At 41.3% G+C, this 24,527-nt stretch overlaps 1 protein-coding gene across 1 annotated transcript in view; it reads left to right on the top strand.

Moving 5' to 3' along the window:
* The first annotated feature begins 2,417 nt into the window (after positions 1-2,417).
* The window catches only part of LOC126267727 (probable cytochrome P450 305a1), a 106,936-nt gene continuing 84,826 nt past the window's right edge, over positions 2,418-24,527 (top strand). Inside the window, exon 1 of the mRNA XM_049973029.1 lies at positions 2,418-2,511. Within this exon, the coding sequence (XP_049828986.1) occupies positions 2,418-2,511 (94 nt within the window). The remainder of the gene's footprint in view (positions 2,512-24,527) is intronic.

Here is a 24,527-nt window from a genome sequence, read left to right as displayed (position 1 = left end):
ATTGTACGATTATATATATCTTGCATCACTACCGCTACTATCCCTATAACCTGAAACAAGTGCAAGGATTATCAGAGGCGGACTTCCCTCTGCGAGAATTTTTTGTCGATGGTTTTACCAACAGACCATCACAATTAAGGGTTTTCTGCCGACAGTACTCTTTACCGAAAAAGCAACCTTTACCGGATCTGGCAAAATCAGTCTGCTTAATTGTCATCTGTGAGGTATAGACAGGCACGTGGCGCCGGCTGTTGTGGCCGAGCGGTTCTAGGCGCTTCAGTCTGGAGCTGCGTAACCGCTACGGTCGCAGGTTCGAATCCTGCCTCGGGCATGGATGTATGTAATGTCCTTACGTTAGTTAGATTTAAGTAGTTCCAAGTTCTAAGGGACTAATGACCTTAGATGTTAAGACCCATAGTGGTCAAAGTCATTTGAACCATTTGAGCAGGCACATGGCCCGAGGAATTTTCATTCAGCAGCACCATCCACTGTGGCACAATGCATTTACGGACACACGTTCATAGAACCTTTTTTCCCTTAGTTTCCAGTCAGGAATCCGTCCCTAGTTTGTCGGTTTTATTAGTGTTCGCCCTGTATATAAATTCGCGAAACTAACGATAGTTGCTGGCCGCGGTGGTCTAGCGGTTCTAGGCGCGCAGTCCGGAGCTGTGCGATTGCTACGGTCGCAGGTTCGAATCCTGCCTCGGGCATGGATGTGTGTGATGTCCTTAGGTGAGTTAGGTTCTAAGTTCTAGGGGACTGATGACCGCAGCAGTTGAGTCCCGTTGTGCTCAGAGCCATTAGAACCATTTGAACTAACAATAGTTCAGAGTCCAATTAGAACCCAGGAAGTAAATACGTTGAACAGAAAAACTCGGAGCAACCGGGGAAGACGGTCGTCGAAATACTGTGCACAAACTGGAAACCATAACTCGGCAGAACACTGGGAGACAGAACAATCTGACAAAAAATAGGAGAGGTACCACAAATATATGTATGAAGGTAGACTTGCAGAGAGATTCCGAAAATGTTGACTGGAATACACTCTTCGAAACCTCAATGTAGCTGAGAAAAAATTCAAGGAGTTATATGATCTCCCGTGTGCCAGCCGGCTGCACGCGACTGTGATTCGTGCAATGTTGGGACGCACGGTACTCTGATTAGAGGTAATCGTCATATCACTATCCAAGACGTCGTTGCACAACTAGGCGTCTCTCTCGATAATGCTGGAATACTCGTCCACCAGTTGGAGTACTCATAGGTGTGAATGCATGCTGGGTTCCTCGCCGCTTGACACAAGAACAAAAAGAGCAATGAAGGACCATTTGTGCGGAATTGCTTGCGCGTTATGAATGTGATCGTGACAACTTTTTGACGAACATCGTCACAGGCGATTAAACATGGGTTCATCTCTTCAAAGCGGAAATAAACGGCAATCCTTGGAGAGGTGCCACACCCCCTCCCCCGAACCAAAAGTTTAAAGACGTATCGTCAGCCGGTAGTCATTGCGACTTTCTTTTGGGACTGTGAAGAGGTTTTTCTGTTTAATGTCCTTCCGCATGGTGCAACGATCAACTCTGAAGTGTATTGTACTACTCTCAGGAAACAGAAGAAACAACTTCAGCGTCATCGTTGCCACAAAAATGAAAGAAAATTCCATGACGGCGCAATGTCTCACCAAAGTCTGCGCACCCGTGAGGAACTCGTAGATCTTCATTGGACTTTTCTTCCTCTCCCGGTTTCCAACTGTTGGGCCCAATGAAGGATGCACTCCACGGGAAGCAGTACGTAGGTGACGCGGAAGTTATTGATACGGCAAGACGTTTGCTCAGACATCGATGAGGAGAGTGGTACCATGCTGGTATACAGGTTTTCCTAGTTAGGCAGTGTGAGGCCGTGCGCATTGATCAGAGATTATGTTGAAGATGGTTCAAATGGCTCTGAGCACTATTGGACTTAACTTCTGAAGTCATCAGTCCCCTTGAACTTAGAACCACCTAAACGTAACTAACCTAAGGACATCACACACAGGATTCGAACCTGTGACAGATGCGGTCTCACGGTTTCAGACTGTAGCGCTTAGAACCGCTCGGCCAACCCGGCCGGCTATGTTGAAGAATATGGTTTTGTAGCCAAAAGAGTTAAGAATAATATGGTGCATTGGGATTCTATATAAAACCGTCCTGAAGAAAAAGTTGGATTACTTGTTGAACGCACATTGTAAAATGTGGACAAGTAGAGCGAACGAGCTGTCCGTCCTCGCGCCACCAGCGTCGGCGTGCAGAGCAGCAGCGGTATTGGGCTGACCAGGTCTGAGCTCCCCTCCCCTGCACCTCTGCTGTAGGCAGAGAGGCGGTCTGTCGCCGGATTCGGTGTTGCTCAGTGCCTGCCGGGCCAGCCGCCAGACACGGGAAGACATGCCTCCGCTGGCGCTACCCCTGCTGCTCGCCGCCCTCGCCCTGGCCGCATGGATGTGGGGGCTGCTGAGGCGCCCTGCGGGCTTCCCACCAGGTAAGGTGCCACCTGTTAACACGCGTACATAGTTGCCCAAAAGCTACGCCTTAGCAGTTGCCCACAAGTCGGCTTGTCACCACGTAACATATGTGATGTGCACATTTATCCAAGAGGCGGAAAAATACTAAAATATCAAAAAATGGTTCAAATGGCTCTGAGCACTATGGGACTTAACTTCTGGGGTCATCAGTCCCCTTGAATTTAGAACTACTTCAATCTAACTAACCTAAGGACATCACACACACGCGCGCTTCCAGACTGTAGCGCCTAGAACCTCTCGGCCACTCCGGCTGCCTTAAATGTCATATTTTGATATAACTGAATCGGTGAATGTGATGTTTCGGCGTGCACGGACTAAGTTTGACGGGAGGGACACAAAACTCACAGTATCTCTAGAGACATAATCCACTCAATAAATTTTTGCAGATAGATCATTTCAATACCTAGAGGGTAACAATATTACACACTTCTAAAACTATTCGTCCGACCTTAGCGCATAGAGTATAACAGCACAATCATAAAAATATAGCTAAGAAACGAACAATAATCAGTTCCTTACGTCAGTTAAGGTCTATATTTAGAAAGAAAATGCTGTTTGGATTCATCTGTTGCTTAATTTTATTAACAAGTCTACGACATTTAAAGTCGTATCCTAATAAATGTCGAATAAGTCTCGTCTAATAAACAAGATCCTAGGTATAGTGCTGTACTGGCACACTCCCCTCTCCCTTACAGTTGTATTTCATCCACTCTTGTCGATAGTTACCCCTCTGTTTTCAAAGCTGTTGCGCAATATTTAGGTAATATGTGTCGAAAATCACATGGAGCTACAAAAGAAGAGGGAGAAATTTGAATAAAGTTTCCTCGAAAGGGAAGATCTTTTCAAGAAATCGCAGAAACCATTGGCAGGCATTCCAGTACAGTGAAGACTTTTCTATACAGAATTTAATCAGAACGAAACTGTTTGAAAAACAGTCATGAAGTAATTTTTGAGAAAATATCTCGTGAACAGCGGTCTGGTGTGGTAACCGATTTGAAAACTCTTATTGCTGTCGAGACTGTTTGTTCTCCTTTTTGAACCAATCACGAAGTGATCGCCCTGCAGTTCTATCCGAGATGAAAAAGCGACAGCTTCTTAGACAAGTCAAGAGTAATCCGAAAGTAAGCGCTCCAAAACTTCCTACTGCTACTCAGATGCATCCAGGAAAGTCTGTTTCAGCGCAAACTATAAGAAATGTGCTTTATGAGGCTGAACTGCCGTAGAAACCCATACATCAGTGAAATCAACAGAAGGAAACGAGTTGTACTTGCAACATAAAACCGATTGGTTTGATTTCTGAAAGAAGGTTGTGTGTACTGACGAGAGTGGAATTAAGCTGTTTAAGGCAAATGGGCGAGTAACAGCATGGAGAAAAAAGAATTTTTAACTTGAAGAGAGTAGTAGAACAGCCTCAGGTAAACATGAAGGAAATTGAGTACTTGTCTGGGGCTGCATGAGTCAAAATGTTGTGATAATTTTTGTTTCACTCATGGGATTATGAACCCAAAGGTTTACATAAACATCCTAAACACATCCATTCACAAGTGCGAATAGTACACGTCTTTCTAAGAATTTTATTTCCACACAGGGTAATGACACAAAATATGCGCTCTAGATGCAAGGCTGTGGCCGGCCGATGTGGTCGAGTGGTTCTAGGCGCTTCAGTCTGGAACTGCGCGACCACTACGGTCGCAGGTTCAAATCCTGCCTAGGGCAAGGCTGTGTGTGATGTCCCTAGGTGTGTGACGGCCTTAGGTTAGTTAGGTTTAAGTAGTTCTAAGTTCTAGGGGACCGATGACCTCAGAAGTTAAGTCCCACAGTGCTCAGAGCCTTTTTTTTTCCACTGTGGTTCCCCACTGGATTCCACCTCAATGCAATCCCTAGATATTAATCCTGCAGAGAATCTGTGAAATTTACTATATGACGAATCATCAGACATGCAATGGGAATGATCCAAAGTACGCTCTGCGAGGGGAATGTTGCAAAATTGCAATACAGACAACAGAATCTGTGGTGAAATTCGCGCCAATGTGAATTTAAGAGATTATAAAGAGGATAAGAGGGACTACTAACGATTCAACATAACATCTCATGATCAGGGTTTCATTTTCAGTACTGCAGATGAATAATTACTTTATATACTAAATGGCTTGTGTTTCTTTTGAAGGTTGAACTATTATTATGTAAATAAAAATCTGTGTTTCTTATTGTTTTCTCTTTCTCACTCATTAATAAACACGCCGATGTCCATGATGTACTCCTTTCTGGCAATTTATCACTATCTATAAACCATTGTCCGCCTCGATAGCTGAGTGGTCAGCGCGACAGAATGCCATGCCAAGGGGCTCGGGTTCGATTGCCGCATTTCCCATGCAGCGGGCCTGGGTTCGATTCCCGGATAGGTTGGAGATTTTCTCCGCTCGTGGACTGAGTGTTGTGTTGTTCTCATCATAATTTCATCCCCATGACCGGCACGCAAGTCGCTCAATGTGGCGTCGGCTGAAGTAAGACTTGCAGTCGGCGGCCGAACTTCCCCGGATGGGGCCTCGCAGTCAACAATACCATACTCTCAGTTCATTTCCACCCATGAAACATGGACCTTGCCGTTGGTGGGGAGGCTTGCGTGCCTCAGCGATACATATGGCCGTACCGTAGGTGCAACCACAAACGAGGGGTATCTGTTGAGAGGCCAGACAAACATGTGGTTCCTCAAGAGGGGCAGCAGCCTTTTCAGTAGTTTCAGGGGCAACAGGCTGGATGATTGACTGATCTGGCCTTGTACACTAACCAAAACAGCCTTGCTGTGTTGGTACTGCGAACGGCTGAAAGCAAGGGGAAACTACAGCCGTAATTTTTCCCGAGGGCATGCAGCTTTACTGTATGATTAAATGATGATGGCATCCTCTTGGGTAAAATATTCCGGAGGTAAAATAGTCCCCCATTCGGATCTCCGGTCGGGGACTACTTAAGAGGATGTCGTTATCAGGAGAAAGAAAACTGGCGTTCTACGGATCGGAGCGTGGAATGTCAGATCCCTTAATCGGGCAAGTAGGTTAGAAAATTTAAGAAGGGAAATGGATAGGTTAAAGTTAGATATAGTGGGAATTAGTAAAGTTCGGTGGCAGGAGGAACAAGACCTCTGGTCAGGTGACTACAGGGTTATAAACACAAAATCAAATTGCGGTAATGAAGGAGTAGGTTTAATAATGAATAGGAAAATAGGAATGCGGGTAAGCTACTACAAACAACATAGTGAACGCATTATTGTGGGCAAGACAGATACGAAGCCCACACCTCCTACAGTAGTACAAGTTTATATGCCAACTAGCTCAGCAGATGACGAAGAAATTGAAGAAATGTATGATAAAATAAAAGAAATTATTCAGATAGTGAAGGGTGACGAAAATTTAATAATTTTGCACAGAGCACAACTTAATCATAGGTAACACTTGGTTCAAGAATCATAAAAGAAGGCTGTATACATGGAAGAAGCCAGGAGATACTGACAGGTTTCAGATAGATTATATAATGGTACGACAGAGAATTAGGAACCAGGTTTGAAATTGTAAGACATTTCCAGGGGCAGATGTAGACTCTGACCACAATATGTTGGTTATGACCTGTAGATTAAAACTGAGGAAACTGCAAAAAGGTGGGAATTTAAGGAGATGGGACCTGGATAAACTAAAAGAACCAGAGGTTGTACGGAGTTTCAAGGAGAGCATAAGGGAGCAATTGACAGGAATGGGGGAAAGAAATACAATAGAAAAAGAATAGGTAGCTTTGAGGGATGAAGTAGTGAAGGCAGCAGAGGATTAAGTAGGTAAAAAGACGAGGGCTAGTAGAAATCCTTGGGTAACAGAAGAAATATTGAATTTAATTGATGAAAGGAGAAAATATAAAAATGCAGGTAATGAAGCAGGCAAAAAGGAATACAAACGTCTCAAAAATGACATCGACAGGAAGTGCAAAATGGCTAAGCAGGGATGGCTAGAGGACAAATGTAAGGATGTAGAGGCTTATCTCACTAGGGGTAAGATAGATACTGCCTACAGGAAAATTAAAGAGACCTTTCTAGAAAAGAGGACCACTTGTATGAATATTAAGAGCTCAGATGGAAACCCAGTTCTAACCAAAGAAGGGAAAGCAGAAAGGTGGAAGGAGTATATAGAAGGTTTATACAAGGGCGATGTACTTGAGGACAATATTATGGAAATGGAAGAGGACGTAGATGAAGATGAAATGGGAGATTCGATACTGCTTGAAGAGTTTGACAGAGCACTGAAAGACCTGAGTCGAAACAAGGTCCCTGGAGTAGACAACATTCCATTGGAACTACTGACGGCCTTGGGATAGCCAGTCCTGAGAAAACTCTACCATCTGGTGAGCAAGATGTATGAGACAGGCGAAATACCCTCAGACTTCAAGAAGAATATAATAATTCCAATCCCAAAGAAAGCAGGCGTTTTCAGATGTGAAAATTACCGAACTATCAGTTTAATAAGTCACAGTTGCAAAATAGTAACGCGAGTTCTTTACAGACGAATGGAAAAACTAGTAGAAGCCGATCTCGGGGAAGATCAGTTTCGATTCCGTAGAAATGTTGGAACACGTGAGGTAATACTGACCCTACGACTTATCTTAGAAGCTAGATTAAGGAAGGGCAAACCTACGTTTCTAGCATTTGTAGACTTAGAGAAAGCTTTTGACAATGTTGACTGGAATACTCTCAAATTCTGAAGGTGGCAGGGGTAAAATACAGGGAGCGAAAAGCTATTTACAATTTGTACAGAAACCAGATGGCAGCTATAAGAGTCGAGTGACATGAAAGGGAAGAAGTGGTTGGGAAAGGAGTGAGACAGGACTGTAGTCTATCCCCGATGTTATTCAATCTGTATATTGAGCAAGCAGTGAAGGAAACAAAAGAAAATATTCGGAGTAGGTATTAAAATCCATGGAGAAGAAATAAAAACTTTGAGGTTCGCCGATGACATCGTAATTCTGTCAGAGACAGCAAAGGACTTGGAAGAGCAGTTGAACGGAATGGATAGTGTCTTGAAAGGAGGATATAAGATGACCATCAACAAAACCAAAACGAGGATAATGGAATGTAGTCGAATTAAGTCGGGTGATGCTGAGGGAATTAGATTAGGAAGTGAGACACTTAAAGTAGTAACGGAGTTTTGCTATTTGGGGAGCAAAATAACTGATGATGGTCGAAGTAGAGAGGGTATAAAATGTAGACTGGCAATGGCAAGGAAAGCGTTTCTGAAGAAGAGAAGTTTGTTAACATCGAGTCTAGATTTAAGTGTCAGGAAGTCAGTTCTGAAAGTATTTGTATGGAGTGTAGCCATGTATGGAAGTGAATCATGGACGTTAAATAGTTTGGACAAAAAGAGAATAGAAGCTTTCGAAATGTGGCGCTACAGAAGAATGCTGAAGATTAGATGGGTAGATCACATACCTAATGAGGAAGTATTGAATCGGATTGGGGAGAAGAGAAGTTTGTGGCACAACTTGACCAGAAGAAGGGATCGGTTGGTAGGACATGTTCTGAGGCATCAAGGGATCACCAATTTAGTACTGGAGGGCAGCGTGGAGGGTAAAAATCGTAGAGGGAGACCAAGAGATGACTACACTAAGCAGATTCAGAAGGATGTAGGTTGCAGTAGGTACTGGGAGATGACGAAGCTTGCACAGGATAGAGTAGCATGGAGAGCTGCATCAAACCAGTTTCAGGACTGAAGACCACAACAACAACAACACATTTCATTTAACTGGCTGCCCTGTGTAATAAAAAAAACTGAGTGAATGTATGAACAACAAACTTCAGCTAATGTTATCTGACGTCCGCTACGACCTAATGCGCCAAACAATTTCGAACAAAATGAGAGAAGAAAGTGACGTCAACTCGGAAGACATGCACCAGGCGACTGGTCTCCCCTATGGAAGGCCCTAGCCACACGACATTTTATTATACACCCTTAAACATAAACTTATACATAAGACGAATGCCTTTTGGAGTACATGCAAAATATCCTACTGTCCTGGCAAAATGTGCTTCGTACAAATGTTGCGTGGTGGAAGGTGCTTCATACCAATGTTCCATCGCAAAGAGTGCTGTGTACCAATGTTGTCAATATTACTATGGAAGTCACTTTTGTGATCTAATGTCCTAAAATTACTTTCTCATATAATGAAATCGATTATTTCGAGCGCGCTAGGAAATGAAACTAGAAAATATTCATAGCAAAATTTTTCTTATATGCCAATAATGTTAAGTTGCTCTAAAAATTATAAATCTATAAATACGTAATATGAGTGACTGAGAAAATGCTGTTGCACATCAACAAGAATAACCAACATATTATTTCATTGATTAATAGGCTTGAAACTTTAAGCAACAGGATATAAATATTTCTTTGAAAAAACAGTTATTCGATGTTGGTATTTTGTCCGCCTCGGTAACTGCGCGGTCAGCGCGACGAATTGTAACCTAAAGAGTCCGGCATTCGATTTCCGGCAGGGTTAGATATTTTCTCCGGTCCAGGACTTGGTGTTGTGTTGTCCTTACGTCCCTATTGTCGTAACTGACGTTCCACAATTGAGATGGCTGTAGGGGCACGTCCCGAAAGAAATAAATTAAATTAAAATTAAAAATTACATTGATATCTATATGAATTTATTAACTAGGAAAAATTAAGATCCGATAATTTAATTGATGTATTGCATTATTTTCGCGTTTTCTTTAATTTTTTATGCCACCGGTTTAATTTCAGTTTATTAAGTGTGTTTCGAAAGTTACGTATGTTAGCCTGTTCGTGATAACTTTGATAAGTGTAAGGCAGGTTCGGTGTTAGACTAGATGCATATAAGGAGAACCCCAAACCTTAGTCGCTCTGGTCTTTAGAAGTGACTCGTCGGACTCAACCAAGAGGTTTTTCGTCTCCCCAGTTTGAGACTTTAGTGTGCAGACATAGTAACGAAACTATAGTATTTGTAACTCTACGACTGTCATGTTGCACTGTGTAACAACCCGCGGAAATCGAGAAGATACCAATTTCTGGCAAAGAAAACTCTTGAATCTTTGAATTTCGCTACTTTTTTTCCTCGTATCTAACACGGAAAACCATATTTTTCTAACCGAATGAAAAATAGATGTCTATGCTCTTCAGAGGCTGCCTAAATGGGTCTTCCGTGTAAAACTGAATGTGGTCTCAGAAAACCGCCGGAGGATTTGTTCCTGCACAAACTAAATGAGGTGATTAAGTTATTATGCAGCTGGGAGGGAGGGGGGGAGGAGGCGAGGTTCGTATGTCGACCAGGTGTACTGCAGCCATAATTATACCGTGCTGGTGAGAGAGGAGAGGGATGACCAGGGACTTGGCGTCGACCTCCGCACGCCAGAGCGTTGGACTGGTCCTTTATTTGTAACACGATAACGGCACGTACGAAGAAGCCAGTAAGACGGTTGGTAAATCCACCTCGGCACTCTTCTGTCAAGGTTCACATCCACTTTGTTTACAAAAGAGTGCAGAAACCGCCACCGCGTCAAAGAAACGTGAATAGTGTGACAACCAAACAAGCCAAAGAGACAGTATTTACTATAATTGCACCCGACAATGCTGAAACTGCGGTTTAGTAGAGTCGCCGAAAGTTAGCTTCTAGAAGTGGGTGATAATTCTGCGTTCGATGGAAAGTCCGTAGCACTGAATCTAGAAACAAGAAGTGTCCCCTATTGTCCAATTTGGTAACGTCCGTGAACGTGTTATTCATTTTGTATGCTATCTGGGAAATTAAACAGCCTAGAAAGACGTACGAAATAATGAACCAATATTCTTAGTGAGTATTGAAGAATTTTCGAAAATCTTCGAATCTCGAACGTTGTGGCACAAGTGAAGCAAACTAAGTTTTTCACAAAGGATAAATATGATCAATATGAGATCAGGAAATACGAAACGGCGTATTTTTCATTTTATTTTTGTGTACATGTACATGTTTCATAGATCCGTATGAACGAGCAAGTCCCTTGATGTGGAATGTTTGCGTACATGTTCTGCGAATAACAGTAGGGTACATACTGTGCAGAAGTAATAAGCTATAAATTATTTTGTCGTTGCCATCTTCTATCAAAATATGTGTTGTTGCCGACAATTAACCTCAATTTACAATTCTACGTGCAACATATAAAAGCTATGTGCAACATATACAAGCTTCTATTTATTAACTCAAAAGAATTATTTCATTGTTTAAAATACTGTGTCAAACAGATACTTCTTCAAATTAGTTTTAAATAAAGATATGTTACTTTTTGTGCCTCTCATATCACTTGGGAGTGAATTGAACATTTTACCCCATTCTGTACGAGTATCGAACGTTTTAGCTCAGAGTGGAGATCGTCTTTTCTTCTGGTGTTTATGGTCATGTTGTTAACAGTTAGTTTCCTACTGAGCAGGGCTGTTAATTACAGAACACATCTGGTAGTATACGAACGAAGATGCTGTAGTCATTATATATGTTTGTAAAGATTACACCACGAGTTAGAAGAAGTCTCCACTCACGATTCGAGGTGCTCTTTGCTGTGCTGTGAAGATATCTTTTGATGCTGGCACAGAGGCGCAACGGACACGCCTTCTGAAGCACAGTGGTTCAGATCATTGTCCGGTTAGGTTTCAGAGATTTCCTTAAGTTGCTTCGACAGGACACTGAACCCTAAATATCTCCAATCAATGAATGACGTACTGAATTTTTGAAAAGCAGAACATAGTACTTTGCTGGAAATTTAAGTTCATACTGATAGCGCTGTTCCTAGGAGCGGTTGTAAGCAATCGCTTTCTCACACATTGATCTCTTTCGTATGGCAGACAGCATATAAAACAAGCAGGTACCCGTCATTCTTCGAAAGTTGAAGTAACGCACATTGGTAACAATTGCTTAAGTAAGTTTATACATGGAGTCCCAGGAGGAATGATCAACACTCAGGATGGCAGGAACGATGATTTGAAGTAAAAATCTTTATACGGACGTATGCCCTACTCTGAACGATTTCCAGGATAGAACGTAATTCATGCACATTTCTGTTTATTTGCATTATTATTCAATGCATTGTCAGGTTTACACATGTACAGCAGGTAGTACACATTACAATGTGTGTTCTACGAAGCATCAATTGAAAAATACATGGTTTTAACACATTCTTGTATACGCATTATCGTACACGTCACATTTCAGCTGTTGTATTGTTCAGAAGACGTTCGAGTATCCTATTGCCAACTTCAGTGCATTTGTGCATTTTCATAGAACATGTTGTGTTGCTTGTCTAAATGCCTCCACTCATTTGCAACTGAGGACAGAGTCCACGATGCGACCAAGCATTCCGTCTCTCGTATTCGCTTTTTGTTTGTTCACCTCAGACTTCATCCAACCGCATGAACAAAAATATAATGGATTAACGTCTGGTGATCTTGGTGGCCAATTAATAGTACTAACACGACCAGTACAGCGATTAGGGTAAGTGCGTTTGAGATCTTCCTTGACACGTATGGTAAAATTTGGAGGAGTTCCTTCCAGCTGAAAGTGCAATCTATTTCGCGTGGTCGAAAGAATTTCTCAAGGTGTTCAACAAACAAATTTTCCAAAAAATGCAATAATTCTGAAGCATCATTTTCTCCTCTAAAGCAACTGGAACTATCAACATGTTCGAACTCGCCGCTCTAAACAATGATCCAAGAATGGACTTCGGAATTGATTTCCACTGCATCGTGTAGAATTTCCTGCCACTATCGATGATCATTACGTGTGTTGTGATTCTATTCTGTGTTAACGTGCTTCATCGGTGAATAGTATTACTGGGAGAGGCTTGTCATTGAAACAGTGCGAAGTACTCGAGTCGTATGGGATTCACGTCAATGTGAAGATTGTGGACACGCAATTGGTGAAATGCGTACAAGTTTTTCGCATGTAATGTTCGCCACACACGTTTTCGTGGGACACTGCTACGTGTAGAAAGCCGCCTTGCGCTGGTAGTACACTTTCCCTGCCCCATTGCAACAACGTGAAGCTGTTCCTGTTTGAACTGCACCTTCAAAACAAAAAAATTAAAAACCACAACACAAAAATCTCTAAGAAGTAAAAAAAACCTTGTGTGCCCTTGCAAGTTTAAAAATAAACTCCCTCCTAACAGGCCCAATGGTACCGACGGCCGCCGTCTCATCATCAGCCCGCAGGCGTCCTGGGTGCGGATATGGAGGGACATGCGGTCAGCCCACCGCTCTCCCAGCCGTATGTCAGTTTCCGAGATCGGAGCCGCTACTCAGTGTGCCTCACAAGGGCTGAGTGTACCCCGCTTGCCAACCGCGCTCGGCAGACCGGATGGTCACCCATCCAAATGCTAGCCCAGCCCGACAGCGGTGATCTGACGGGAACCGGTGATACCACTGCGCCAAGGCCGTTGGCATAAGTTTAATGTGTAATATTTTGATCCAAGCGTCGTCGAGTCGGGGCAACGCAAAGCGATTTTTTTTCTTTTTTTTTAAGAAGTTAACAACAGCTATCCTTTCTGCAGCAGCATACATTCATAATTGCTGGGTATAAGCCTCTTGTGTTTGATGGCATCTCATTTTTTTTTAAAGGAAGTTAACAGCAGATATCCTTTCTGCAGCAGCATACTTTCATAATTGCTGGGAATAAGCTTCTTCTGTTTGGTGGCATCTCTTCCAGTCCTTCTCGTCCCGCATCCACACCTCAAAATAGCTAGTAAAACCATAAATACTTGTTACGTAAAATGTGAAATCGGTCCTTCTTATTACTCTCACACTGTTAAAGAAAAGAGTTACGCATTTCTTTTATATCGTATTTTACGTACTTACGTACGAACTTAATTTCTTCCATTAATCTATCATGCGATGCCTAATTCCTACAGTCGTCTGATGACAGCGTACTAACTCACCCTTGACTAAACGGTGAGAGCGAGTGTGCGGCGCGCGGACCGTGACAGATGCGGTGACCCGAAGGGACAGCCGGATGAAGGCAGGCGTTGTTGACGGTTGTGTCTCAATTGGGAATTTTCTTAGTAAATTAATTAAAATTCAGACTGAACGACCTGATATCGTTGTTCTGATATTTACCTACGTTTCCTAAGAAGCTTACTTGTATTTAAATTTCGTACTTTATCAGTTTTTACATGTATTCTGCTTTTATTTACTTAGTGGATCCCCGACACGCCGATGCTTGGGGTCAAAATAGAGAGGTCACTCTATTCCCTCATTCACACAAGTATTTTCCGGGACGAAACGCGAAATTGCGAACGCGTTGTCTTTTTCACTTATGCGATTTATGTTTTTCTTTTTTTAATTGACACATATATACATCTTTTCGTGTATATATTTAGCTAATGGTGATAACATAAGGAATAAGCAGTGATAATTCTAGTCAGTTAATCAAGTAGGAAGAAAGTGGATTGCCATTTGCCTCTCTTGCAATAGGCTACCTTATCTGTTAGTGCAAAATCATTTGATTCAGTACTCAATTGTAGACCTCAAAAAGAACTATAAAAAAGTCTCTGCGAGAGCGTATGTCTATCTTTGACAGTGGATTCACAGTCACCCTTTTTCTGCTTTGTAGGTGCTGAAACGGGTGACTTCAGAAGACAAAAATCATCGTTGTTGTTCAAACCTGCAAGACAAACATACATCCTCGCGGACTTTTATTTAGATCTTTTTAGTTCCACAATTTCACACTAAGTAACTACGTAACTCTTATGTATTAAGGAGCTGGAGAGCGCACTGATGGAAAAATTTTTTATTTGATTTAGTTGATACTTCCATGGAACATAGCTAAAAACAATCCAGGTTAAACCAGCTTTCAAATTTAAAAAGAAAAGAAAAAAAAACACTGTATTAAAATCGGACCTCTCGTTTGAGGGCTACGATGTCTGAGGTGAACAAACAAAAAGCGAATACGAGATATGGAATGCTTGGTTGCATCGTGGATGCTGACCTCATTTGGAAATACGTAGAGGCATTCAGACAAGCAACACAACATGTTCTATGCAAATCGGACTGATGAGCTCAGATGTCAAGTCCCATAGCGCTCAAAGCCATTGAACCTTTTTTTTGCAAATTGCACAAAAGCACTGAAGTTGGCAACGGGATATTCGAACTTTTTGTGAACTATACAACAGCTGCAATGTGGCATGTAAGATAGTGCTTAGACAAGATTTAGGGAAATCACGGAAAACCTAAACCATGATGGCCGGACGTGGATTTGAACCGTCGTCCTCTGGAATGCGAGTCCAGTGTGCTAACCACTGCGCCAAGTTGTGCGGTAACGGACTAGTTTGATGGCACAAGGACATCCGAGCAACGAGATTGCAGGGAATGACGTAGGCTCGGCTACAATAAAACAAGAAGCTGATTGGGTGACACACACGTGCCCGACACTATGCATCTTGCAAGATGTCAGTGTTAAAAAGCATAATAGAGGACGTAATGAATCGAAGAGAGAGACAGCTAGGTGCATCTTACGAAATGCGTCCTCTCGCACTTGCAAAGAGGGAACTAATGGCACAATGCAGCAGTTATGCTGAAATTAAGACGATAACTGAGAAGCGACAGGGCTGAAGAACAGCATGAAACAAAACTTTGGACTGACGCGCGGAATAAGGATATGTAATATCGGCCTGTTATTTTTGTATATGTTACACAAGACTTGAAACGACAGTTAAAAGTGAAATTCATGTTTCCTTGGCTGCAGTTATAATGACTGAGTACTGCAGGATTACTGTTATTGCCTACAGCGATATTTCAGTTGAGCAGCCAAAGCTACAGGCACGGACCATTTGAGTGATTCAGTTTACCACTGGCTCTAGTCCTTTGCTCCCAACGGAAGTCGAGAGATGAGGTACAGAAAAAGGTAAAGCGGTGCGGGCGGTTTGTGAGGAGTGCTTAGATGGCTCAGGCCAGCAGAAGGCAAAGGTTCCAGGTTACAATCTGATACGGCACACAGTTTTAATGTGTTAGGAACTTCCAAAGGAAGGTTGAAACCATCAACCCATCCCGGAGTTGTGCATTGTTGCTGGATCGGAGGAGCACTGTCTACTCTATCTGTAGATTCGGGTCCTTGTCCAGAACACAGTCTTGAAAACAGAAGTAAAATTTTAGAAAGATAATCTGTGCATCTATGGAATATCTAAGAGACATGAAAAACAACAGTCATTGCTGTCCCGTAACAGGAAATTTGAGATTTGGGAATTGGGAACTACGCTTATTAATCGCGTAATATGGTCCCAAAATAAGTATTGTTGAAATTCTGAGAAAAATGTCGAGCATACTAAGAGGAGCAATCTGTAATTACGGAACAAAAATGCACGGTGCTGAACCATTTGCAGTGTATCTCCAAGCTAACCTCAAATGTTCCCTTACGATTCATGTACTGACCACAGCATTCGAATATTATCCTGACCTTGTAGCAAGTCTTCACCAACTGAGCTTTGTGAAGATGAGCACTACCACCCATTAAAATGAAAGAGGCGTAAGTGGCATTAGCATGCGGCAGTATAAATTTATAATTTCTGCCCAAAATATTTCTGACCGCCAATGTTGACTCTTGTTCACCAGTACAAGCCTAGGGATGTTTTATCTCTCAAACTTTCCAAACAAATTGACATATACGCCTGACCTATACTCCTCAAAGAACTTTGAGGTGTATGATGAAGGATACTTGAAACCAATATTATGAGTTTTCTGACCGATTCCATTCGAGTAAAGACCGAAAGGGTATTGCATGTCCTATAATCTCCCCGAGTGTTGTGGCGCAGCAGTTAAGATTCTGAATTCTGGGTTATCTTTGAGTGAATCAGAGTTAAGATCCCGTCTTCCTATCCAAACTTCGGTTATCAGTACCTTATCTAAAACGTTCAAGTGAATGTCAGGATTGTTATACTGAAAAGGATGTGATCAAATTCTTTTCCATACTTCCAAATCCGAATTATAATCCATCTCTAGTGGCCTTGTCGTCCACTGTACGTTAAATCCTATTATCACTTTCCTTCATTAGGCTTCAATACGTCTCTGATCTAGTTATTACCCTTACGAGGGACGTTCGATGTAGACAACAAAATTATTGTGGAACCTACCTCGAATACCGAGTCTGACTTCGCGGAAGAAGAAATGGCTCTGAGCACTATGGGACTTAACATCTGAGGTCATCAGTCCCCTAGAACTTAGAACTACTTAAACCTAACTAACCTAAGGGCATCACACACATCCATGCCCGAGGCAGGATTCGAACCTGCGACCGTAGCAGTCGCACGGTTCCGGACTGCGCGCCTAGAACCGCGAGACCACCGCGGCCGACAAGCTGTTTTATCTCAGCAATATTAATAGTACTTCTGCTCCTCGCGATTATCGACGCGTTACATGAATACGGGGAGGTTTTCTTTCTGCACTGGAGTTGAAGAACATGATTCAAAATTTCAAATTAACTGAAGATTTGTGGAATTGCTCTTCGAAGAGACCGACGACCAATAGCGCCACAAATTGTTGGAGATGTTACTGTAGCCATGATTGAGAATGCTGGACGCAGTGTGGAGGCTAAAGATGAGCTGAGCAAGGGAGGCAGCCAATGATGGTCGTCACAGTGAGCAACGTTTGTAGCATCTAAAGTAAACACAGTACCCAACTAAAAAATGTTACCCTCTCATACAGAAGTTAAAATGCGTTTCTCTCAACGGTTTATTCGTTATTTCTTTTCCGTATTTGCTTACAAATGTTTCCACAAAGATTCATTGTCCTATGATCACTCGTTTTTCATGGAGGCCCTTACAAGTAGCGAAAGTTTAAATATAACCACTCTGCATACAGAGATCGTTTGTACTTTCATTATGCTCCTTTAGGGACCACTTTACGACTTTCGAACTCACAGCTCTTTCAGTTAAAAATCTCTTAACCAAAACACACGTTTGCGAAGACATTGTTGTAGGGGAGCAGCCTACTCACGCCATATAGAATTCATATGCTTTCCATTGTGTGCCAGCCTAGTCCACTGTAACTAGCTATGACGTCACGAATGTTGCGCAATGCCTTAAAAGTAAAGCAAATTATATGAAAAGTTGATAGCATGTCAGGACTGATACTAAAATAATAATTGTTAAGTTTAAGTTTGGTAACTGAAACAGTTTTTTAAATTTCGACATTTTACGTAAAAATCATCGGCGCAACAGGAAGGAACTAGAAACTTCAAAATTTATATTCGGATTTATTTTTCACTGCAATTTAATGGAGACAGCATGCTGGATATCACAAAGTATATTATGGTTGAAATTCATGATTTTCTGTTTTTGTGTCCTAAAAGTACAGAAGCAAGATAGATTAAGTAAGTGATTAAATAAAGCTAGGATGTTAGGATTTAGGTAGAATGGAGATACGCTATGATAACAAAGATGTGAGAAGTTTCGAAAAGGCCTTCGCCTTCAGCGAATGCATCAATTAATTATTTAGTAACTTGGTGTTCTGCTAGCCGCTGCGGCTAGTCAGTAAGGCAATGTTGTGGGCTGCGCCTTCAGCTGTCTGCACCGCGACTATATAAATAAGAGCGTGAGAGCTAGAGTAAGGCCCCATTTCTCTTCTAGATTCGTATCAGAGCGCACTCCGTGTCAGAAGCCGCACCGCGTTTGTGCAGTTGCCAGGAACAGCCTTGGATGCCGTGTTACTTAACTCGATATGCACTTACCAGTGAGAGCGCATTGGGGTAAAGTGTTAATTACAAAGCGACTCCAGTGATTTAGTCTCAATTAGCGTATGTCGTATTTTCACGTGTCGCCGCCGGACAGATCTTCTATCATCACTAGCATGACGTTTGATGAGTATTAACGTCATATTTTGGCGAACATTCACTTTGAATATTTATATCGATAAGTTATTGAACAGTTTTGTTATCTATGGATAGCAAGATCCGCACAATAGACTCTGAACAGCTCTGATAATGCAATAGCTGATAAGGGTAATCATTTGTCTGGAAATTTATGCTTTATCGTTTTCAGAATATAGTGAAAACTGTTATAGTAAACTGCATTTTCTATGAATCCCAGACATCGTCCTAAATCCTCAGAATAATGAACTTTAATAATCAACAACTTTTACTCTCCATCAGTGTGGGCACAGTGAACTCTAATTACAGGCATCACGTTTTTGCTAATCACTTTCTGGTTGCCAACATTGTAGTTACAGGGCCTGTGTTGAGAATGGCATACAAAGAATATAAATAAAAACTTTATTTTCCACCTGCTGCACCACACAGTGTCTCACAGTATCTTGTTTTCCTGTCAGTAATGTAGTACATTAGTGAATGCCATTCGGACAGCGTTGTTGTTTAGGTTTGACCACCTCTTCAGCTCTTCTAACGTAAGAACAAAATGCTGTTCCAGTCATGTGCTCTGCGCACCATCCAGTATTGTTTGGAGGCTGTAGTAGTTGTGGTCTTCAGTTCGAAGACAGGTTTTATGCAAATTTTCAAGCCAACTGTTCCTATGTAAGCTCAATCTAAAAGGTATTGGCTACCAACGGTATTCTTCTTGTCTACAGTTTTTCATGACACAGATCGACAAAGTGTGCCATAAATTTATTTTTACTGCAATTCAGTACCTTCTCATTAATTACTTGATCTGCTCATCTGATCTTCAGCACTATTTTGTAGCACCACATTTCAAATGCTTCTATTATTTTCTTGTGGGAACTGCTTAGCGCTCTAGATTCACTTCCGCCCAAGGCTACAATCTACACATACAGATTCAGAAAAGCCTTCCTAACACTCAAATTTCCAATGGATTGGAGACTAAGGTGAAATATCGGTATCATGCGCAACATAAGTATTAATGCAGAAACAGTATCAAGTAGTCTTTGCATTCCGTCATGCTGTGAATAAGAGGTAAAAATTGCCTCTGGTTGCAGTTATTGCTAAGAAAAAAGATTTATCCACGTGTAACAGTGAGCAGGGCCATTAGTTGCTTGGTTAGTTAGTAACATGTTCCATGGATCATTTTGCATGATAGATCCTAACGGTATGGAAGGAGTCATTGTACATTCACATCGCAAATTAATTTGTACACACGGTTACATTCCGAACATTCCATTTTTTCAAAAAGGAAAAAAAAGATGTACTGAAGTAACTTAGTAATTCCTACCCACCACCTTTTACACATTGCAGTACTAGAAATTCTTCTGTGGAATAGAAGGAGTTGTCAAGGATAAACGTTCTCAGTTTGTTATCAAATTTTACATTACCCTCTGTTAGACATTTTACATCACTGGGACAATATGAAAAAGTTTCGTTGCAGTACTGTGCACCCCTTTTTATTCTAAATACAAACTTAATCTATAGAAATGAATATCATTTTTCCTTATTTTATTCTAAATATTTATCTCACTGTTCCTCTTGAAGTGTAGTGGATTATTTACAACAAACTTTATGAGGGAATAAATACACTGCGAAGTAGTAGTCAGAATTCCTAACTTCTTAAATAGATGTCTACAAGATGATCAGGCTTGAGCACCGCATATTATTCTCACAGCACCTTTTTGGACAATGAAGACATCCTTTCTTAAACATGAGTTACTCCAGAACATTATTCCATATGACATTAATGAATGAACATGTGCATAATATGTCAAAAATATGAGTTGTCTCTCCCCAAGGTTTGCCAAGATTCTAAGCGCTAATTCGGCTGAACTAAGTTGTTTTAGGAGTTCGAAAGTGTGTTTTCTCCTATTTAAATTCTCATCATTATGAACACCTAAGAATTTGGAAATTTGCATCCTATTTGTTATTTCCTTATCGTGTGTTATACTTATCATTGGTTTAGTATCTCTACAGGTGCAGAACTGAATATGTTGGGTCTTTCTAAAATCGAAGGCGAGATCATTTGCAGAAAATCAGTCAATGATACTTTTAAGAACAATAGACAATACTTCTTCGATCGAGCACTAAACGCGACTCACGGAAACAATAAGAACTGCGCTGGTGAAAACAATTACGAAAGCAGTAAGGTTGCCCTCTCACGTGCCGGGAAGAAATTTGTGTCTGGAACAATTTCAAATATGACCATTCACTGTAGTGAAACGGTGATGAAAAAACCGTTCTAATCAATTGAACTAAGCACTTAGTGTGTGTGGTACTTCTTACATATTGCTGCTAAATAAGTCAGTGGTATTTTGTGGCAGATCGATGCATTTATAAGTTTGCGGTGTTCCAGTTCTCTTGATTTACCTGAAACTGTGTACTGGCGTACGGCTGGTTGGACTGATGAATGTCCTTGGTCGTATCTTCGTATATATCGTTGTTTGTAAGCGAGTCCACAGTCGTTTAATGGCCTTTGGGGACACACTAACGGCATTTGGTATCTCAGGCTGTGTTTGACCGTCTTTATTCGTGCTTCTGCATCCCAGTCCTGATATACAAGAATGATCTTCTAGGAAATTTCTTCCCAAATAAGTATAAAGCTCGATTGAGTTCTTGCAAAAGCAGGCGAACGACATGGCGGAACTGAATTAATTCATACTGTTCCAAATAAAATAAAAGTTATATAATGAAGGTGCATTATTTGGTACATCATATTTGTCGTTGACCGTAAAAGTTGTTTTTTCCACAATTGCAGTTTCGACTTTTGGCCCTTTTTCAAGTGGTAAGGAAAAAAATTTTGCTTCAGCTCATGTCAGACTTTAAAATCCTCCTACATGTAAGCCATCGTCAGCACAGTGAAAAGGATTAGTTTTGACGATGACATGACCTGAAACAAAATATTTTGCAGAACCACAAGAAAATGCCAGAGAAGTAGAAATTTCAGTTGTGAAATAAATAGTTTCTACAGTCAACGGCGAATATAGTGTCCTTTAAAAGTTTCGGGATGACTGTGAACCCCGACCATGAGAAGTGTATTATTACGCAGTAATTAGTGACATTGCGTAACTACAGTGTATTTAAATCAAACTGCAGGAAACGATGTTGGGTGGAAGATTACGTTGCATGTATTGGGAAAGGGAAATAAAAGATGAAATTATTCCTTGGATTTACACTTCGATGTCTACTTAATTTGCAGACTAGACTGCTTACCCAGAACGTCTTTATATCGACTTTTATTTCGGTATTTTGAACTATAATTAAAGAAAATTAGGAAGCATCAATTTATTACGTAGATGAGGGAAGAGAAGACAAGTTATGATGGGACTAGGTACTTTGAGATATTACACTGACGTTCAATGATTTCTGGTGAATCAGGTTGGAAGATAGACTTGATTTTTTTGTGAAAACTTTTCTAACAATCTTTGCAATCGAACACTTGTCTCAGAACATACGGATTAGCAATACTGCAAACAACTTGATGTCATGCTGATATGAAGTGCTTTCCATCATGTAGGGTTGCAGTAAGTGCATGATTGTTTATGCCCCCTCCCGTATTCTTTTATTCGGTAGAACATGCAGTTTCGTACATGACCTACAGTAGGAGTCAAAATTTTATAATACATTATCGGAGAACAGCGATCTAACTGTGATAAAAATTATTTAAAAGCGGTCTTGATATGGCAGCCGATGCTAAATTCTGACAGGTTTCAGCCTTTTAGTTACGGACCATCATCAGAGTTGGCACCATCTGGGTGACGACGCTGGCGACTGACCCACTGGGGATGCCTCAGTCACTGTGAGTCATTGAGGTAGTTGTCAACTGTGCGATTTTTCACGCAGTTCAATCTTGAACCCAAATTATATGCGAAAGGTGGTTGTTGTCGAACATAATGCCTGCATGATCTACGAGAATGCTGCTTCGGCAGTGAATAATCAACTTACAAATCATAGTCTCTACTGGATTCTTAAAGACCCACATCCGTGATTCCTTCGGATGATAAGAGAGCAGAGGTTCATACTGACTGACGTATGCAATATCAAACGTCAGCATTACCATACAATTTTCATACAAGTTCTTAGATATAATTATTCAGTGTCCTTTTTTCTGGACTCATAATGACATTAATGAGCAGCCGAATTGTTGTTAAAAAGGGCACATCCCTTGTGCCACGAACACTGCAGCGTTTCGCTGCGTTCGGATTCTTAAGGCAACCGAAAAGTTTGGGTACTAAGGTGATCCTTGGCTGTCGAAAGCTGTACGTACCACACCGTGCTTGTCATAGCGATGTCGTTGACGAGCATCTGACGGTGCTTAATAGAAATGTAAACTGGTGACCTCTAAAACCAGGATAAGCCGAGATTAAGGCGACCTCTCGGGATAAACGGGAAACCTGGGTTCGAATCCCGGTCCGGCAAAATTTTTCCTGTGTTACCATTGGGTATGGTTTCCATGCCTAATACAACCGATGTTAAAAATATTCGTTAACATCTACACCTTGTTGACCATAGGAGTTTACGTTAGTGTTAGCACAAACATTCCCAGCGAGATGGGTGTGCCATCAGGAAGCATAAACACCCCAACGAACCAGAGAGCTAGGGAAGCTAGTACTAACCATCACACTTAGAGACACAAATTTTCCTGTACTGATTAACGTGTTTACAGTTATGAAAAGCAAACAAGATCTGTTCGAAAAAGATTTTTTCCATTCTGTGCAGTCAATAGCTCCGCAGAAGAGCCAAGAAATCACTGCTTTTCAGCGCGCTCCAGCACCGATACCGTCCGTCGTAAAATCAATCCTGACTAAAATATTTTGTAGGAGATTTTGTCTACTTTAAATTTCGACTGAGTGGTCATCTTCGAAAAACGTATAGTTTTCGAGATGTAAGCGGAAAGCTGAAAAAAGTGCTATAATTTCGAGGTCTGCTTTGCGTTCGAAACCGATTCGGCCAACCAATGAGAGCCATAAACAAATGTTGGCCAAAGGGAAAGGGTGCCAGAAGATTACCTAAATTGATATCATATGTTGCAGAATCCATTCTATCCATCCAAGGCGCAGGAAAACGGTAGGAAACGATAGACAACGTTCTTGTTGCTACTTCGTTACTAGAGGAGCATTGCGTTAGTAAAAGGGTAAATGGCCTTTCCGGTCATAGTTCAAAAGCCTTTAAAACTAAAAGTGTTTTTTGCTCATACATGTGTTTAATCCAGTTACAAACTAATAATATCTTTTCAGGCTTCCAGCCTCGTCAAGTTGTTAAAATACCACGAGATTTCGACCGAGCTCTCCTCAGCCATAGTCAGATGGTAAATGACGATTGCAAACTATTTATAAATTTTAATCGAGAGACTTTTTAAGCCTCATTAAAACTCAGAATGACAGTATTTTTCAATGGTGATAACAGAGACGATAGTCGTGCGGTAGCGTTCTCGCTTCTCACGCCCGGGTTCCCGGGTTCGATTCCCGGCGGGGTCAGTGATTTTCTCTGCCTCGTGATGGCTGGGTGTTGTGTGATGTCATTAGGTTAGTTAGGTTTAAGTAGTTCTAAGTTCTGGGGGACTGATGACCTAAGATGTTAAGTCCCATAGTGCTCAGAGCCATTTTTTGTACACAGTTTCTCGTGCACTTCGAAGGCTGCTTCCCGTTAGGTTTAAAACAGGGTAATGGCACTAAAATGCAACCTGAATGACTGAAAAACTGAAATTATTCCAATCGAGAATTTGAATTAAATAAAAACGTAGTTTCTCCAGGTAATCAAATAACACTCTTAGAAATTGCTTTCCAAGACTGCTATCTGAAATGCACCTCCTTTTACTAACTATGGTGAGATTGAATCAATAATCAAACTGATGAAACCTAGGGAATGATCAACTTCCTGCACGATTAAAGTACTCAAGTGAAACCAGCTTAAAAAGAAAAATCCGTATACTTGCGAGTAGGACTCAAGCATCGAGGCTTCAGTACAAACTTAATTATGTACACCTAGAGTTCATGCATCCCAGGAATCGAAATTTCGAAGTTTTATGGCTGTTATCGATATCAATATTGACAAGAAGCCAAAATATGAAACACAAATGGGC

The sequence above is a fragment of the Schistocerca gregaria genome, chromosome 4 (assembly GCF_023897955.1).
Source record: "Schistocerca gregaria isolate iqSchGreg1 chromosome 4, iqSchGreg1.2, whole genome shotgun sequence".
Taxonomy (NCBI): domain Eukaryota; kingdom Metazoa; phylum Arthropoda; class Insecta; order Orthoptera; family Acrididae; genus Schistocerca; species Schistocerca gregaria.
The sequence above is the reverse complement of the archived record's forward strand: the minus strand, read 5'-3'. Positions and strand labels throughout refer to the sequence as shown.